The sequence below is a fragment of the Mustela putorius genome, unplaced genomic scaffold (assembly GCF_011764305.1).
Source record: "Mustela putorius furo isolate JIRA1106 unplaced genomic scaffold, ASM1176430v1.1 tig00000827_pilon_pilon_pilon, whole genome shotgun sequence".
NCBI classification, from domain to species: domain Eukaryota; kingdom Metazoa; phylum Chordata; class Mammalia; order Carnivora; family Mustelidae; genus Mustela; species Mustela putorius.
The window spans coordinates 2,620,777-2,640,163 of NW_025421489.1; the positions used below are offsets into that span (position 1 = coordinate 2,620,777).

The 19,387-nt window shown below is 49.1% G+C and overlaps 1 protein-coding gene across 1 annotated transcript in view; it reads right to left on the minus strand.

Moving 5' to 3' along the window:
* KIAA1217 (KIAA1217 ortholog) overlaps positions 1-19,387 on the minus strand; it is a 290,673-nt gene that overhangs the window by 12,266 nt on the left and 259,020 nt on the right. Inside the window, 7 exon segments of the mRNA XM_004757614.3 lie at positions 418-570; positions 572-582; positions 4,142-4,325; positions 6,601-7,051; positions 8,835-8,982; positions 9,347-9,477; positions 14,140-14,315. Coding sequence (XP_004757671.3) covers positions 418-570; positions 572-582; positions 4,142-4,325; positions 6,601-7,051; positions 8,835-8,982; positions 9,347-9,477; positions 14,140-14,315 — 1,254 coding nt within the window.

Sequence of the window (19,387 nt, forward strand, 5' to 3'; positions counted from 1 at the left end):
CTTGCCAAGTGAAGTGGAAACGAAAACTCACTGAACATCTTTCCGTATGGACTCGCACAACTGTGTCAGCCAATCTCACTTAGCGTTGTAAGATGGTTTCTCTTCGGCCTCCTCTTCACCCCGCCCCCCGCCCCCATTTTCAATCTTATGCCACCTTGCTGAGGAAGTAGCTTGTAATCCGCATGTTACATTCTCGCAGCGAAAAGTCAAGTAAGGATAAAGCTCGTGGTACTGAGTCTCGCCCCGAAACACTGGATGACATTTTCCCATCTGTGGGGCCTTCCTGTGATTTTAGCTTAGTCAGTTCTCTCCTCTGCCTCACTACAGGTTGCGTTCTAAAGGGGAAATAGAGAGAACCTTGTCTAAAGGTATCATCTGAACCCGGAGACCTGTTTCCCAGCACTTAACCCATCAGACCTTAGCGGTGGTGTTCTCCTTCCTGCTGGTGTAGACCACATCGCCGGACCTCGTGGTGGTGAGCCCTGATCCTGGCAGGTAGCTCCGCCGAGGGGGCGGGGGTGGAGGAGGCGGGGACTTACCCCCCAGCTTGTCCAAGTCTTGTTCTGAATTTCGGAGAGTCTTCTGGAAAACAGTGTGTCATTGAAAAATAATCTCTTTGCAGGGTAACGTCCAGAACAGGGTATTTCTAGAAACTTGATGCAGTCAGACCTAAATATTTCTCTAGTTTCTTCCTAGTGTGACGATTAAAGGTATGGACCCTGAAGCCGGACTCGAAATCTGAGAAAGATCCTGCTCAAGTTAAGTAACTTCTCTCTGCCTCTGTTTTCTCATCTGTTTAATGGGCATTATTATAATCTCCACTGGGGGCCTGTGAGGATGGAACAATATGTCCCCAGGAAGCCTTTGGGACAGTGCCTACTGGCTTATTGTAAATGCAATATGTAAATGCAAGTATGAGCTATCCTTATTCAACAAAAAATCTGGGTTTTACTTGGAGAGATGAAATACTGGAGCCTAACGACAAATCCAGGGATGCCTGGGTGGCTCAGTCGGTTAAGCGGCTGACTTTTGCTTTCGGCTCATGTCGTGATCTCAGGGTGGTGAGTCGAGCCTTGTGCTGGGCTCTGCACTCAGTGTAGAGTCTGCTTCTCCCTTTCCCGCTGCTCCTCTCCCTGCTCCCTCTTCGATCTCCAAAATAAATAAATAACATCTTAAAAAAAAAAAAAATCCAGAGTCCCCCACCTAGCCTCTAAAGCCTCTACCGTGTGAGCAGGACGGGTTGGAGCAGGGGATGCTAGAAGAATGTGACCGCTGAAGGGCCAGAAGGAGAGCGGGGGGCAGACGGAAGAGAAAACAAAGTCAGCGAGAGAGTGGAGTTTGGGCCACAGCTGTGTGGTGGGAAAGGGCTCTTCGCTAACAGAAGGAGGCAGCAGTTAGGATGGACACCACAGGTTAGAGAATGCAGACACCAGCTTGGCTTTCCCCAGAGAGCTGCCCCCAGAAGGCACTTAGCGAAATGTAGACCATCAGCCCGACTCCTGCCTTGGTCACGAGCCTCACCTCCGCCCTTCACCGGCACTCAGGCCCAGAGCTCACCAGAGCGGAAGAAGCGCACACGGATGGTCAGGGCTTCCAAGTGCGCTTTGCCCAGCTCTCTCTAGGGACAAGGTGCCCTCCTTGGAACGTGTCTGTCTCTTCTGAGCAACCCAGGAAGAGCTGTTTGAGGAGTTTCTACTTGAAATTAGAGTAAGGATGTAGGTAAATCATCAGGGTGATATGCCCGAGATTCCGGGTAGTGACCGGTTCTAGTCTGGTGCTGGGTTATGAGGCCCGAGCAGCACTGGGCCCCCTGGCTGGTGCCTAAGCCAGCAGCCCAGCCAGGGGATGCCCTCATCAGCTCCGTGGGTACCCCAGGGACCAGCAAAGGCTGTCAGGCTCTCGAGGTGGGCCCAGGTCTCCTCTCCTATGTAATGACAAGAGATGTTTTTTTGTTGTTATTATTTCTTTTTTTTTTTTTTTTTAAAGATTTTCTTTATTTATTTGAGAAAAAGAAAAATATTAACAGAGAGAGACAAAGCATGAGCTGGGGGGAGAGGGAGAAGCAGGCTCTCCGCTGAGCAGAGACCCCGATGAGGGGCTCGATCCCAGAACCCTGGGATCATGACCTGAGCTGACGGCAGATGCTTAACCCACTGAGCCACCCAGGCGCCCCAAAGCCTGCCTCTTTGACCAGCTTCAGTGGGGCTCTTCTGAGTCCACTCTTCCACTAGGCTTTGCCCTTGGTCGACTCAGCCCAGTTTTAGCAAAGAATTCTACTAAGTCAATTTAGCAAGACATCGGATCTGGTTCTTCATTCCCCGCGCTGGACAGCCAAGCCCTCAGCCTGCCTTTTGCACGAATCTCCCTGCCCTTGATATGCTGCGTTCAGAGTCGAGTTCAATTTCTCTCCCGCACTGCAGTGGTCTTGAGTAGAGTCTCTCTTGCTCTCTTTAACACACAGCTCTGCGAATAATTTTTCTATGGCACGGAATGAGGCGACAATCCCTAAAACCTTCTAGCGACCTTTAGGAGCTAGTGGTCCATGCCCGTTATTGAAGTAGTCAGTGCACAAAGAGGAAATACAAAAAGCTTTTCTTTAAACCCTCAGTGTAGAATTTTACCTCATTAGTAAAAACACAAATAAATAAAAATAACATCCATGCCAAATAAGTAAAAATGACAGGAGCCCACGTTTGCAGGAAATGGCTTGGACCCTTATGCATTTCTGGTAGCCTGTCCGTTCGTGGACTCCGACAGGAAGTCAGGCCACATGTTAAAACAAAACAAAAAACAAGGGCATCTGCCTGGCTTTATCGATGGAGTGTGCGACTCTTGATCTCAGGGCTGTGAGTTCAAGCCCCACGCTGGGTGTAGAGTTTATTTAAACATAAAATAAAAAGAATGACAAGAACATTTTAACTGAGTGAAAAATACTTTGGAGACTAATTTTTTAAAAACACTTCATGCAATTTTTTTTTTACTCTGCAGGAACACAAAGCCCAAATGCAGTAAGTTAACAAAACATAGTGTTATTATTTTTGTTATATAATCACGGAGAAGGAACAGTTCTAATTTGTAACTATTTCTTAAAATAATTTACTTGTGATTCTAAAACATCCAGGGACTATCTGACAGAATTCAAAATAGGGAGAGCCAAATTAGGCCAGATAGAAACAGAAGCGGGGAGGGGGGGTGTAGATCCTTCCGCCATGAGACATTCCTCACAGAACTCTGGGAGAAAAGCCATCTTGAGGAGAGCAGAGCCGTCCCTCCCAGGCCCCTTCCTTCCCGGGCACGTGCTGCCTCCCCCGTCAGGATCCCTAAACAGGCCTCCTCCCACAGCTGGCAGGTGGGGAAAGCAGGTGAAAAACTTAGCACAGGCTCATGGGCAGAGTTTCCATGAGTGGGATTTTAGAGCAACGTTGGGGAAGGAAAACCCGAGACAGGGTTTCAGTGGTTATAAACCGTATCTACTTCCATGTTCCCCGACATGCGAGTCAAGATGGCGATTCCTCCTCAGATTGCCTTGGTTCCTGGACGAGGCATCCCTGAATTTGGCTCTGAGACACTGGGCTGTGAGTACAATGGTGTCTCTGTTCTCAGCTCTGAAGTCAGAGCGAGGCGTGGGGCTCGTTGGTTGGAGATTTAGTAGGCTGGGTTTTCTAGCAGTTATTTTATGTTGTTAATGACACACTGATGCTTAACTTCCAGAGTTTAGCGGGTTCAATATACAATCTAATAATTTTGATTTAAAAAATGCAATTTCGCCTTATGATCTAATATCCCCTTGGGAGCTCATAAAGGCTGGTATTTTCTTCCTGCAGCGGATGAAAAGCTCTTACTTTAAACACGGCCCTCTTATCCTCCTAGCTGGTGCTGTGAAGTGGCATAAATTCACAGGGAATGTAGGAGCTAGGCATCTAAATTTTACCTTACTGGGCACTATTCTGGTACCCTAAGGCAGGACACAAGTTTCCCTGCTAGGGTTTTGGGTGTAAAAGCAGGAGGGAGAATCCAGAGGATTTGTTCTTCCTGTTTCACAATTTTATCAAATTCTTGAGATGCGAGAGATTGGTCCTGTCGGCCGGCACGTGCAGGACCAGTGGGCAGCCAACCGGGCCCAGCTCTGGGAGCACCTCACCTGAAAGTTCCAGCTTGTCTCCGGAGGCATCGCCCTTTGGTGGTGGGCCCACGGCTGGTGGCATCTCCAGGTTTGGAATTGACTTCATGATATTGGCCTGAGCTTCTTCTAGCAGCTTCTCGAACTCTTTCCCGTTATAGTGGTCCAGATTGTGCCTTTTCTCTTCCCATTTCCTTTCTGCTTTCTGAAGGAAAATCACAAGGGAGGGAAGTTTAGCAACCAGAAGGGAAAGCTAATTAGAGATTTCACGGCGATGGAGGGGGCGGTCTGGGGTCTGTGCTGAGGGACATGTTTGCCCCTCAGACAAACCTGCCTCTGGGCTCACTGCCACGGAAGCCGACGTGACGGACATTCGCTCACAGAGAAGTGAGCTCAGAAACCCAAATTCATTTGTTAACTGATTATTGAGCACTTACTTACTGCTACTCTCCGAATAGTAATAAAAAGGACACAGGTATGTGCCTTCCAAAGCACGCATCTCACAACCAGGTTTCTGTCTTGAAACCAAGGGTTTTCATGGAGGAGACGTGCAAACGGACAGGAACAAAACCAAAACACTCACTGGGAACAAAGACTCCTACGTCCGCTTTCCACGTCTGCCTAAGAACAGCTCTATGGCCTGTGGGTCAAACGTTCTTATGTCTAAAATGGGCTTTTTTAGATGACGTCTGAGCTCCACCAAGTTCTACAGTAGGGAGAAATACATGAAATGCATTTTAAAATACCCATACGTTTTCGAAAAGAACATTTTCCTGTGATTTTGGGGTGGCATAGGAATCATCCCAGATGGGCAGAGGGAAAATTAGCACCAGGATTACTAGAACCCCACAATGGACGAATGAGGAAGGACAGAGGAGATCGCTTTCTTAGCACTCTTTAGCCAGAGGACGCGGGGGCCCAGTGAGACGAGGATCTGCCCAAGAGTCACGCTATCTAAACCCGAGTCTCCACCATCATCATCCTCACCAAACCCTCCTCCGCTTTGTGTTTCCAAACATTTATTTTCATTTATTTATTTTCATACACTGGTTCTCGATCTCTCCCTACAAGCAGGCAGGTTTCTTGAAAGCACGGACTTCGTCCCTTTGGTTCACTGCCTGCCCCGGAGCCTGTGAGGACCTAGAGCATAACGGGGCTCAGATCCTGGTTGTGAAGCAAGTTCTCCTCAGCCGTCGGCAGCGGGGTGGGGCAGCGGGGTGGGGCAGCGGGGTGGGGCACAAGCAGACAGAATGGCAGGCAGAGGCAGAGGGAGAAGCAGGCTCCCTGCCGAGCAAGGAGCCCGATGCGGGACTCGATCCCAGGACGCTGGGATCATGACCTGAGCCGAAGGCAGCTGCTCAATCAACTGAGCCACCCAGGCGCCCCAGATCCGGGCATTTTTAACAGACTCTTAAGTTCCGAGGCCCCGTTGCCAGGACCGTGGCCAGGGCAGTCTGAAGAGGTTATTTTTCTCTTGAGACCTGAATTATCCCTGTTGATCTGTGAGAGACGCGGGACGGTCAAGGCCATGGTCTGGGGTCAGGACCGGAGGACGTACGGGGCAGGAGGAAGGAGGAAGCAAGCTGTCCTACTCGGGCACGGACACCAGTCCTGGGTAAAAAGAATCTTTAAAGAACATGGCCTGGTTTCTGTTCTGTGATGTTAAGGCCTAGTTTACTCCTTCCACTCTGACTGCCTCTGCCTCTCACCCCAAGCCTGTGCTCATGACTTCTATCCCGAACCCTTAATCCTAGACCCACCACCTGAATCGACTCTATTGTTTCAGAGTGATTTTTTTGAAGATGCTATTTTTTTACCGCCGGTCCGAGCAGCAGGATTTTTTGGATGCCCACACCCCCTTGGACTGCCTTGCAAGCTCCCCGAAATCCGGATCCAGCCTGTCTTGCCAGCCTCATGGCCCCTGCCTTGTTCCCTTAAACAGGTTCCTTCAACAGCTTGATTTGTGACTCCCTTTGCTCTAACACTCCTCTAACCCAGCCTGCCATTGCCACACTGCTCTGCTCACCCAGGCTCTACAGATTTTTCGAGACTACCAGCAAACGCTTTGCAGGCCTGCATTCACCAGGGGGAAGCCTGAGCCAGCACGCACTGGCCGGGGACAGCCGACTCACATTTCTCCCCAGTTGTGCGCTCCCCAATATCCCGCTGTAACTCGAAATCGGCCATGGGAAAACACACCACAGAAATGGGTCATTTTACAAATCGGGGAGTTCCCCCCCCCCCGAGAGCTGGTGTTAAACACTTCCCAGGACACCAGGGTCACACTATCCACCGTTCTTGAAATCTTAATCTTTCTCTTAATCCGGCCATTGAAACCCATGGATAGGGCTACAAATCTATCTGCGATCCTTATGCACATACATGTATGACCTTGACAACCAGACCATACGCTCTTTAAGGGAAAGGACCAGGTGTTATTCCTTCATGAGGGGCTACGAGAAATGGAAATAGGACCCTACCTCAATGGACACCGCCCTGTTCTTGGCACTCACGCTGTGGATCTCCTCGATGAACAAGCTCTGCATGGTGGAACCGTTCACAGGCGTCTGTGGGGACTGTGGAGCCTGAGCCGAGGACGGCAGAGCGGAGGTCCCCTCCTGGGCGGCGGTGGGGGGGCCGGCCGGGTGAGGACCGGTCCCCGTGGGCAGGTGCTGGGTGGGGTTCAGCAGGGCGGCGGAGTGCTGGGAGGGCTGGACGACCACGGGGGAGCTCTGTGCGTGGTGAACGGTCAAGGGCACCACTTCCGACTTCACGTCGCCGGGGACTCCTGCCGCGTGGAGGGGCTGGCCCGAGGCGTGGGGCGCCTCCTCCTGGCTCTTCAGGACTTCGGCGGCCGTGGCCTTCTCCATCGCCACGTACTGAGCGGCCTGGGCGGCGTCTGTACCTTTCAAGAGTCCGTCGGTGACGTGTCTGGGAGAGGAGACCAGGCACAGCAGCATTAACTCTTACAAGGGGCAGCCTGCATTTTATTTGTATGGCATGAACTTGAACCCTGTGTCATCCCAAAGCCAGGCAGGCTGTTGCTGCAGAATTAAGACGTTTGAAAACCCCGAGTAGCCGCTCAGTGTTGAGGGTTTCCATAGCAACTTCCTAATGCCCTCCGGTTGTCTCCTGGCTGCCTCTGGTAGCTGCTTTCTCAGTCCTTCCCTTAAGATAGGGTCGGTCAAGCCCAGCCAGACACCGTTTCATCACTATTTGCGCGGTGGCAACACACAGTGAACACAGGACCCTAACAAGAACTCCTGTACCCAGTCCTGGGAACAGTCCTGGCAGAGGGACAGCCCTCAGGCAGGCTCAGTTCCAACCCCCGAAGCTTCCTGCTCCCTCCAAGCGCTCTTCCTTTTACTGCCGAACCCCTGCGGAGGGCAGCTCCTGCAGCGGACCCCTGAACAGCGTGAGCTGGGTTAGGGTCCTGACCCCCTACACGGTTGAGAATCACAGTAGAACTTTTGCCACCACCCCCCCAAAAAACCTAACTGCTATTGACCAGAAGCCTAACCTACTATTGACCAGAAGCCTTATCTAGATCATAAACAGCTGATTCACATATATTTTGTACGTTATTGCGGTAGTCTTACAATAAAGGGAGAAAAGAAAACATTAAGAAAATCAGAAGGAAAAGAAAATGCATTTAACAGTGTTGCCCTGTATTTTATAAAAAAAAAAAAAAATGTACACAAGCGGACCCGTGCAACTGAGACCCGAGTTGTTCAAGGGTCCGCTGCATTCTAACTCCTTGGGTTTGCTCTTCATGTTGTTCAGCCCTCGTGTGATCAGGTTTGTCCACCTGGACTCGATCAAGCCTTTCTGCAAGGGTCGACCGCGACTTCAAATCTTGCACGTAGGTTAGTCCTCAACCTCCTCTGCTTTTTGGGGTTTTGTCACGCTATTTGTTGATTTGGATGTGGCTTTGGGGTCAGGCCAGACCCGTGCCTGAATGTCATCATTCCTGCCATGTTCTAGCCGTATGATGCTGGGAACCTCACCTTTCTGAGCCTCACATAGTTTTCTATAAAATGTAATAAAGATGAGGACCAGGACAAGAGCATGAGAATGCCTTCTAAGGCCTTCCTCGCAGGTTATGGTTAGGATCAACGTAGTTCTAGGTCAGACAATGTCCAACTTGACTGATAACCTTTAGTCGGTGCCTCGATTTGTTATTAAAATGTTTTCTCTCTTTTTTGATTTGAAAAGAAGACCTTGCCTTTGTGACCTTCCTCTGCTACTCACTTCTGTTTCCTTTACTGACCCTGTTCCTTTGATCCCCAAGGATCTGTTCCCCTCTTTCTGTCTCATGCTACCGTGCCCTTTCTTCCACTGCCACGAGTCATCTTCATGAAGGCAACTTCGAGCTCTAGATCTCTCCTTCCACCTGCTCCCCGCCCCCGAGTTGGGCAGCCCCACACCCCAACACCGTCTCTCGAACTTCCCAGCGCATTTCTCCTAACTGAAGGCCTCTCTGCTCCCGAAGCGAAGGAGGCTATGGTTCCTGAAAAGAACCACCTTCAAATGATTAAAAAAAAAAAAAGAAGAAGAAGAAAGTTTACCAGGTTTGCTAATGTTAAGCCCTAGGCACTGCCAAGTGCGGCAAAGACTCGAGACCTCCGGTCACAGCGCAACGGAGTAAGTGTGGTGGGAAGGAGTCACTGCCTCGCCTCAGGACGCTTCCCCACCCCCCAGGACGCCCGGTTACCTCCGCAGCATGGTCAAGGTGTCGGTCATGCTTCGCACCCTCTGCAGGAGACTGTCCAGCCTGTGGGGCTCCTCCTTCAGAAACCGCACCGCCTCCACTTCGATGCGCAAGATCGCTCGCATCTTGTTCTGTAGGGTTGGGAATTCTCCTGCAGGCCAAGAGCCAGAGGGTGAGCCGCCGGAGAGGCAGGATGTGGAGCCCCCACCCTGCGAACGCACTGGACAGGCTCGGAAGCGCGGGGCTCACGCGCTCCACACCATCTTCAGGAGGCAGCCGCCTGTCATTAGTGTCCCTTCATCCTGAATCTTACAGGGTATTTAGGGTACTTGCCAGTTTCATTCAGTGAGGCATCCTTGGTGCCTAGAACGGTGCCTGGCACACAAAGGTGCTTGCGGACTATGTGCACGCCCACAGGCATGAATGATGCATCCTTCACTGCTGGACAGATTTTTAACACCCCCCACCCCACAGGAGACGGGCTCCGGACTCCTCCCATCAAGGAGGAGGCTCACCTTTCAGGGTAGCTACGGCTTCCCCCACTTGTCGCAGGAGGAAAGCCCCGTCTTCCACGTCTTTTAGAGTGACCACTCGGCTGGCGGATGTAGAGTCCTTCTTCAAGTCTTCAACAAAGTCTTCCAGCTCACTGTGAGGGGCAGGGGAGGAGCAGACCAGCAGATGGGGGTGAACACCGGGTCCACAAGAAGAGCGGCTGCAGTAGCCAAGGGCTTGTCCCTGCCTCCCCTTGCCTTCTGCTAAGACGGCAGCTCACAAGAGTGGCTTGGTCTGGCTTAAATATTCTGCTGGGGTGTAAGGCAGGTGCAAGGGAATTTTCCCAGGGCCTGTTCATGGGGACATCCCTTCTTTGTTTTTTATTTTATTTTTTCTTTATTTATTTCCGGTGGGGATACTGATGCCAACTAAGGGACAGGGGTTGTGCACTTTGTAATGTGACAGAGGGGATCAACTGTATGCGCTGTAGCGGGGCAAAAGGAGGGATCCTGATGGTTTTAGATCAGCCTTCTCAACTTGGAACTTGGTATTTGGGACTGGATAATCCCTCCTTGTGGGGGCCTGCCCCGAACAGTGTGGGGTGCTCAACAGCATCCCAACCCTCTAGCTACTAGATGCTAGTAGCACCTGCCCCGAGCCTGTGACAAACAAAGATGTCTCTAGATGGTGGGAAATGTCCTTGGAGGGGGGAGGGGAGGGAAGCAAACTTGCACCTGATCGAGAACCTCTAGCTTACACTGATGATCTCATCAATAAGGACTCACTTTCTACTCTAAGCTACAGAGGAAAAATGATCACAGATCTGATTTCTGGTGTGTCTGTATGTGTAGGAGAGTGTGGAGAAACACCCCCCCCCACACACACACAGAGGCCCCCCCCCCCCACCCTAAGGTATTGCTAGAGTTCCAACAGAACTGAATTAAGGTCTTCCGCTTCAAAACGCAAACCAACCAACCACCCAACCAAATGACAACATCCTGTCTCCTGGGCACATTACTAACCCTGTCCTAAACACACGTTCCTATCACTTCCATTTGCCTGTAAACCTGACAACAGAAAGCCTCTCTCTTAAAGGTGAAGGAAAAGGATGTTGAGAGATGAAGAACCACTAGGTGGCAGTAAGCGACCAACATTCCACCTGCTGCTGGAGTAGAGCTTAGAGCAGGCGAGGAAGACAGTGGATCTGGAAGAAAAAAAAAAGGAAGGAAGGAAGGAAGAAAGAAGAAAGAGAGAGAGAGGGAGAGAAAGAGGAAGAGAAAGAGAAAGAAAAGGAAAAAGAAAAAAAAGAAAAAGAAAGAAGAAAAAAGAAAGGTCTGCCCGGGCCCTTTGCTCAAAGTGGGCGCGCAGGTGGGAGTTACGGATGGCACAGCCACTGCAGGAGGGACCCGGGGGGATGCTATGTATGTTTCACAGGAGCCTTGGACCAAACAACAAATTCATCCGCCACAGAGAAGCGGGATGGGGCTTTCGGTGACGTCTTTTATTCTGTTAGGGAAAAGGGACCCACCCAGCTGCCTGTGATTCCTTCAGATGAAATGATGCAACTTCAAACCAAAAGCGAAAGCCTTTTCCGCTCCCGGTCTACACCGTGAACTACGGAGAGGTAACCGGTGTTCTGTGTCCCACCCGCAGAAACTTCCTACAGCTGCTACATCCCCGAGGGGAGGACCTGTGCCGTCCCTCCAAGGAGCTCTAAAAATGGCACCTACGTGTTATTTGAAATGAAAAGTTATTTTCCATTTCATCATCAAACTGAAATATTAAGAGTGCACACAGGACACACTGTCCAATCCTTCCAAGTTTTGAGGGAAGAGCTAAGACCCAAATGTTATCACGGTTCCATTAAAAACCCACCAGCTTGCCAGGCTGTAATTAATAGTCTTAGGAGCTATCATCTGACCCAGAGTCAGTCTGCCTAAAATTCTATTTTAATCTCTTCCACACAGTGTACCTCTTGGATTTTATTACTCTGCACACAGGAGACCCCTAAATGTCACAGCTTTTCCTTTGTTGATCAGGGAATATATACAAAAGTGTATGGATATTATCGTATACAACAATGTCACTTCTGTTCACACGTTCCTGCTGTTAGAAAGCAGTCGGATCAAATGTGTTCCTTCACAACGTAACAGAGATCAGGGAGCTAAAATGAGTGCTGAAAACAATTTTTCAATATTATGTACTCAATGTGACTTTTGAGATGTGAACTCCACTCAAAGGAATGCCAGATGTTCCCAGATGCTGTGGTTTACATATAAATCTGTTCTATTTGTTTAAGTTGCTTTTCCTTCTACCTTAGATAAAAAGAAGCATCAATTTGTTGAACTATGTTTCATCTATTATTAGAAGCCCAATTATTACTTCCAAATGGAAACCCATCAAAGAGAGAGGATCTTGATTCAACTTCTCTCCATAGTTCTAGACCCAAATTTCATTTCTCTGCCATCTGAATGGCTCACCAGCAACTTACCCTAACATGAGGCCCAAGGGAATTTATTCTCGTGTGTGTGTGTGTGTGTGTGTGTGTGTTTAAGGACACAAGCAAAGGAAGGGAGGGGAGGAAGAGGAGGTAATGGTTTTCCTAATGTTCCAGAGTTGAAATTTCAGGCTGTCTTTTGTAACCCGCTCTCAGTCCCCTACTTGGATCCCCTACTCAGTGCCCTGCGTTTGATTTCTCTCCCTTGATCCAGGCCTTGCTGACTTCTGACTGTTACTGCCACGGCTTCCCTGACATCGGTGGTTCCCTCGCCATCTGTCCTGCCCGTGATCACCAGAGGGACCTTTCTGAAATACAGCTCTGACTTCACCACCTCCTTGATCAGAAACATCAGCACCTCCTCCTCAGGCCGGCAGTAACTGTCCAATGTCAAGACATCTCGGAATGTCCTCTGTAGCTTCGTAAAACCACGTTCTCAAGCTCCATCCAGAGACGTTCCGAACCTGGGGATGGACCCAGGAGCTTTCACGAAAAGCCAGGGATCCGGGTGATCTCGGTAAACACAGGCCCCACGGACGTCGAACAGGCATGCTGGGCTCGAGTGTGGTCTCAGATACGGGCAGTCACCGAGCAAACGGAACAACGTTACCCACATAGGAGACACAATCTAGACCCACACTGGACCCCGCTTTCCTGGCAAAATGCATGACTCGAAGTTCTCCAAGCACACCTTGTGCCTTCCCCATCCTGAGACAGGCTGGGTCATAGGCTCCCTCTGCCCAGGAGCCCCCCACCCCCCTCCAGCCTCCACTGATGGAACCCCACCTGTCCTCCAGGCCAGCCTGGTTCAGTTTAACAAGCCACTTGTGACCCAACTACACACAGGGCCTCGCCCTGGGCCTGGGCGCACATGAATAACTTCAGGTTCAGTCTTCTTGATCCCTGGGGCCCAGAGTAATCTCTCCTTTGTGCGGGTTCACCCGGCACCTGTGAGTCATCTGTTTTGTGCTCCACACATACTCATATGCTTGGCTTCATGAGACTGGAGTTCCTCAGCGGCCCCGTGCCCGTCTTCCCCGTGGGGGGCCCGCCCACAGCGTCTCCCCCACTCTGCTTCCTAGCTCACTCTCGGGCGGGGCTGCTGGTCTCAGGCTAGGATTGACGCTGAAGATGCTTTTTTCTAGGCCAGAAGCAAGAAAATGTCCTTTTTTCATCATTCAATTGGAAAACTGACGAAATATTCTGAAAAGGCAATATATTTTTAAAGACGTTTCCAAGAAGAATCTTAACACCTCAAATGAGACAACTGGGCTGTCACAAAAACGTTTCGGACAAACAGCTTTATCGCCTCACGGTGGGTGATCGACTGTCCACAAATGCATCGACTACGTAAGATTCTGGAAGCGATTTTGAGGTGTCCGTCAACGGTAGCCAAATTCCATTTTTGAGGAAAGTAAGAACTCTACAATTGATTTCTAACCCCCCTCTGGACGGCTACTGAGAGGAACATTCTATTTTTAACGAGACACGCGGGGTTGGCATCTGAGGAGTACAAGCCCAAGCATCAAATAGATTATAGAATTAACCCTTTCCATGAAGACTTCTGGACCTTCTGCTCACGGGGAGAATGCCGAAGTTGCCTCTTTGTATTCCCAACTGGGGAGATTTAAGAAGCGAATTACCGACAGCAGGAGAACGCAGAAAAATTACTATTCATGATCCTAGAAGGTGAAATCACTCTATGATAAATCTTCATTGCATAACAAAACATAGATTACCATAAAAGATGGGCCTGCCTTAGTGACGGGGGGGGGGGGGGGGGGGGGGGGGGGGGGGCGGGGGATGAACTGCTCGTTTCAATAGTGGGACTTGATAGATGCTTTCAATAAGAACCTCACGGAAGATGGGTAACTTTCCAGGAGGCATCTTTCATTCCTAGATCACACATACTTTACATCTGAATTATTCTTTTGCGCTTTTAACTACCGTTGGATAATAGGAAGATGATTTTAACACCGCGATCTTGGCTATTCGTTTTCATTTACTGAGATGAAAGGCAGACTTCCCTTTTATCATCGGGTCTTGCCATTTGCTTCCTGTCATTTGCTGTGCTGCTGAGCCCTACAAAGGAGCACGTGCTCCGGCTTCTCAAGAGAGGGGTGCAGGTGAACTTTCTGGGTCTGGATGGCGCTAAGGGTCCACGGAGGCCCGGAAGGGATAGGACTCTAACTGGCACATAGTAGATGCTCAATAAAGAGAGAAAGAGAGAGCACCACCGAGGAAGGGCTTTGTCGTCGGCGAGGACAGGGCCCTCCCCGGGTCACACAGTGTGACACGCGACAGGTGTCCCCCACTCACCACAGCTTCTTGACGATCCTCTCCTCCTCGTGTAGGTATCTCTGCCTCTCCTGCTCCACCAGGACGCGTTGTCGCTGGACGGGGTCCTCCAGCCTCTTCATGGTTTCAATCACTTTGCCACTGATTTCCAGCTCGGCCTTCTTCATCATGGCCCTCAGCAGTTCCTGGTTCTGCAGCTGTCAAACAAAAGAAATCAACCTCAGCTGGGCTCTGGCTGCCTGAGAGTCTTGGGAAGTGGGTCTGGGGAGACAGCCCTGCAGCTGAGTGTTTATTTCCAGCGAGAAAGGGAAGGAAGTGACAATTGTACATAATATTGCTACTTCAACCACCGTCTGAGGTTCGGCTGCGAACTGACCCAATCAGACATTTGTGTCTGTGTCTGCAAAAAAACCAGGAGCCTTTCTCGACTCTGGTCAGTGCCTCGTGGGCAACAGGCATAAACACTCATTGACGTGTTTTTATAGGGCGCAGCGGAGAACACCAGGTTTGGAGCCAAGCGAATGTTTGGGATGGTTTTGCAGATCTATAGAGGCACCTGGGAATCGTTTGCAAGCCCCGAACTAAAACATAGAACTGAGCGTGGGATAACGCAGAACCCAGTGGCCAAGGCCAGCCTCCCTCCGTGAACCCGTGTGACCTCGGGAAACACCACTTTCTCTTTCTCAGTGCAAGACTTCAGCTGCAAGAGTGGGACCTTTAGGAGTACTTATGGTACTAAGAGTACTTATGGTGTTAGGGGAACATCTGTAACGTTGGTGCAAGCTACTCCTTGCACCAAAATACTTCTTCCTGCCGGCTCTGGCTCCTCCCATCGCAGTGCCGGAAGTACCCTTATGACTTGGTCTTTTAGATCTCAAAGGCTTCCTTTTTTTTTTTTTTTAAATTCCACCTGTAAGAGAGGTTGCATGATATTTGTCCTTCTCTGACTCCTTTCACTGAGCATTATGTCCTCACGGTCCATCCATATTGGCACATGGAAGATTTCATTCATTCTTTTTTTAATGGCTGAATAATATTCCATGGTATATATACACCTTCTTTTGATACTTTTATTTTTTAAATTTTTATTATTGAAGTTGACATCCAGTGTTATATTAGTTTCAGGTGTACAGTACAGTGACAACAACTCTAGACACTCAGTATCAGTACAGTCCGTGTAGTCGCCACCCACTATTGTGTCAATATTACTGACCATTCACCCATTGACGGACACTTTGGTTCCCATATTTTGGCTACTGTAAGTAGTGCAGTAGTGAACACAGGAGTGCATACGTCTGAGTTACTGTCTTTGCTCTAAAATACCCAGAAATGGAATTGTCGGGTTATATGGTAATTCTACTTTTATTTTTTGAGAAACCTCCATATTGTTTTCCACAGTGGCTGCCCAATTTGCATTCCCACCAACAGTGCATGAGGGTTCCTTTTGCTCCATATCCCCGCCAGCAATTTTTACTCCTTATCTTTTTGATACTAGCCATTCTGACAGGTGTGAGGTGACTTTGGTTTTCATTTGCATTTCCCTGATGATGAACAGAGTTGAGTATCTTTTCATGTACCTGTTGGTCATGTGTCTTCTTAGGAAAAATATACATTCAGATCTGCACATTTAAAATTATAAATTTTAAATTTTAAAACTGGATGGTTTGGGTTTTTTGGTATTGCGTTATATATACTCTGGCTCCTAACCTCTTATCAAATACATGATCTGCAAATATTTTGTCCCATTCAGGAGGCTGCCTTTTCATTTTGTTGATGGTCACCTTTGTTGTGCAGAAGCTGTTTACTCTGATGTAGTCCCGTGGATTTTTTTTCTTTTGTTGCTTCTACATTTGGTCTTACTTTCAAAAATTCATTGCCAAGACCTCTGTCAAGGAGATTACCACCTGTGTTTTTTTTCTAGGAATCTCATAGTTTCAGGTCTTACGTACCAGGTCTTAAATCCATTTCAGAGTTAATTTTTGCATTTGGTGTAAGGCCTCATTCTTTTGTATGAGGCTGTCCCGGTCCTCCCAGCACCGTTAAACTGAAGAAACTGTTCTTTCCTTATTGTCTATTCTTGGCTCCTTTATCATAAATTAATTGACTACATATATGTGGGACCATTTTTCTGGGCTCTGTATTCTGTTGCATTGATCTGTGTGTCTGTATTTATGGATTTATTTTTTAAAAGATTTTATTTATTTGACAGAGATCACAAGTAGGGTGAGAGACAGGCAGAGAGAGGGGGAAGCAGGCTCCCCACTGAGCAGAGAGCCCGATGCGGGGCTCGATCCCACAACCCTGGGATCATGACCTGAGCCGAAGGCAGAGGCTTTAACCCACTGAGCCACCCAAGCGCCCCTGCGTGTCTGTATTTATGACAATACCATACTATGTTGATTGTTATAGCTTTGCCAATATATGTTGAAATCAGGCCGTGTGATGCCTCTAGGTTTGTTCTTTCTCAGGGTGGCTTTGGGCAATTTGGGGTCTTTTGTGGTTCCACTTTGGATCAAACCCCCAGCCCTGACTACTATGAGACCTGGGCGTGTTACTTAGCCTCACTTGGTCTCCATTTCCTTGTCTTCAAGGATGAGGAGGATGGATTCACCTCCCTTGCTAGAGCTTGTCTGAGCATTGAAGGAAATACTGCTCGATCTAGAAGAGGTACTCAACAAACGTAGACTTGGCTCTGGACTATTTCAGCGTTATCAGTTAGAGGAGAATCTGTGTCCCTCTTGCTTATACAGGTCCATGTACCCAAAATCACGTGATCGCAGACCCCTGGAACATAGTACTTGATGTTGATGGTTGCAATGATGATGATTCCAGATGAGTTCTAAGCTTCTTGGCAATTCACTCTTTTTTTCCTGGATTTTACGCAGGCTGCTTGCATGCATAATATCACAACAGCCATGTAGTTTCCAGAGCACTCTCTTTTATGAGCCTACGGAGTATACCATGTGGTTTGCACCTGACTTCCTAGCAATCTAGTCAAATACTTGAGTCCTGTTGCTAAGTCCTGCATTCAGTATTTCTCTGGGGCAGGAGAGTTCTCTGATAGCATATCCATCAAGGGCATTTCTTCAGTCAGCTTCGAAGACAGTAGTTACGTTATACCTATTACATTCTCCCTAAAGTTTCCCTGAAATTTCAATGAGCTGTTACTGGTCTGTTCTGTTTCCTGGTTTCAGGGATGGTAGGACAACTCCTGTGGATCCCCTCTGGAGAGTGAGGTCTTTGCCGGCTGTCCATTACTGTGTGCAAATGCTATGAGACCCTCAACTCAACACTTCTCCGTGTTGTCCAGTTTTGCTGAATACAGAGGAAAACATTTCAACACGGGCAACAAGCAGAGCCACCATCCTGTTCCAGGCCCAGCTCTGTACCGGTGGGCCAACCGGAAAGAGACTGCTTGCGTTCAGTTTCTAGTTTTACCCCTCAGTAGCCATGTGACTGTGGGGAAACTTAGTAATCTCTCTGTGTCTATCCATAAGAAGGGGAGATCTTCGTTCCTATCTCAGAGGCCGGGAAGGGAGATTCAGTGAGGGAATAATGTGCTTAACACAGCGTCTGGCACAAATCTGGCTGCGGGGGTGGGGCCTGCAGTTTTGTCTGGGAGGGACCAAATAAAAATGAGCCACTCTTGGGTTACCTTCTTGAATGACTCATAATTATGCCCTCATTGTTTCTGCTATTCACGTGTTTTTACTGTGGTCTTAAAAACAGCCAATATATTGCTGAAAGTCATCATGTATGGAAACAGTGCACAGAGGGTGAGTTCCTCCTTTGCTCTCTGCAGTGACAGCTCTGCCTGCGAGGCACGGGGGAGTCCGGCCCTCTCCCACATTGCCTGTCTCCTCCCATTATAGGCAGCTGGCAATCCCTGCTCTAGCCGCACCAACGTCCTTTCTGGCCTTCTGACCGGCTAGGCTCCTTTCTGCCGCAGGGACTTTGCACCTGCAATTTCCTCCATTTCTGCAGCGACTCCAGGACAAAGGGCCGCTCACAGCAGGTACTCGATAAATATTGATACATGCATGAGTTAGGCAGTAATGCCAATGATGATGAACAAAGGAGAAATTCCTTCCTTGATGGTAGACATATGGGCTGGCCCCCAGGCTCAGATATGCCTTGGGCTCAGCTCTCACGCCTGGCCGTGCTCTGACAGCAGTGTTGTTGAATACACACGGCAACACTGCCAGGTACCAAAATAACATGCTTAAATTCAATGCCATGGGTCAAATCCCACAGACCTATTTCCTTCAAAGTGGGGGGGGGATGCGGGGTCACAGGTATGCACGGGATAAATAAGTAGATGATTAAGTGTGTTGAAAAGTGACTGATACCTGTGTCCTACCAACCCCCGCCAAAAGATTCTGATTTAACTGTTCTACTGTGCAGCCTGGGCATGGGGAATTCTTTTAGCTTCCCAGATGATTCTGATGTGCCACCAAGGATAAGTGTAACAGCCTCCCCATTCGAAAAAAGGACTCTTGAATGGAGAGATGATAGCACCATGCCACATCTCGGTACACAACCCTTTGTCCCAAACCCTCCCGCCAAACCTCATAGACAAGTTCCAAACAAGGGGGTATTAACAGTGGCTATCGGGCTGGAAATTACTACTGGAATATTTAAAATTCTTAAAATTGAAATTTGGAAGATGGGAAAAGGGAAGCCGAGAAGTCATGTGACTTGTTCCGAGTCCCTCGGTCATTAAGGGCAGAATCAGGGTGAGAATTGAAGCATTTTTAATTCAACCCGGTAATTTTTCCAGCCCCCCAGTTGCTCTGCTAACAAGGCAAGGACATGTCTGTTTTATTCGCAGCCACAAGCCCAGTTTCTGGCACACAGGAGGTACTGACACATACTGGCCGTACACAGGAGTTTCAACGGGACATTACTCAGAACACTACAGACAGCGGAAGACCGCAGCCGCACGTCATACTCGAGTTATTGGGCTGGTAACACGGCAGACGGCGTTTGAATTATTTCACCTGAAGAGGAGGTTTGCCTGGCGTTCCGGGTTATACGATCCTCCTTCCAGAAAGAGGGGCTTACCGGAACCAGCTGCAGAGACTAGAGAGGGAATTTTCCATAGCACAGTGCTGGCACCCAGGCAATGAGGAGCTCATTAATCATGAAGGAATATGCACGGACCCAGGTTCTCCTTCTATGCTCCTCTAGTCCCCGGCCCTCCTGCCTGGTGCTCTGGCCACTGTCCCCAGGACACAGGACGCCCCTGTGCATCCCCAGCACTGTGTGA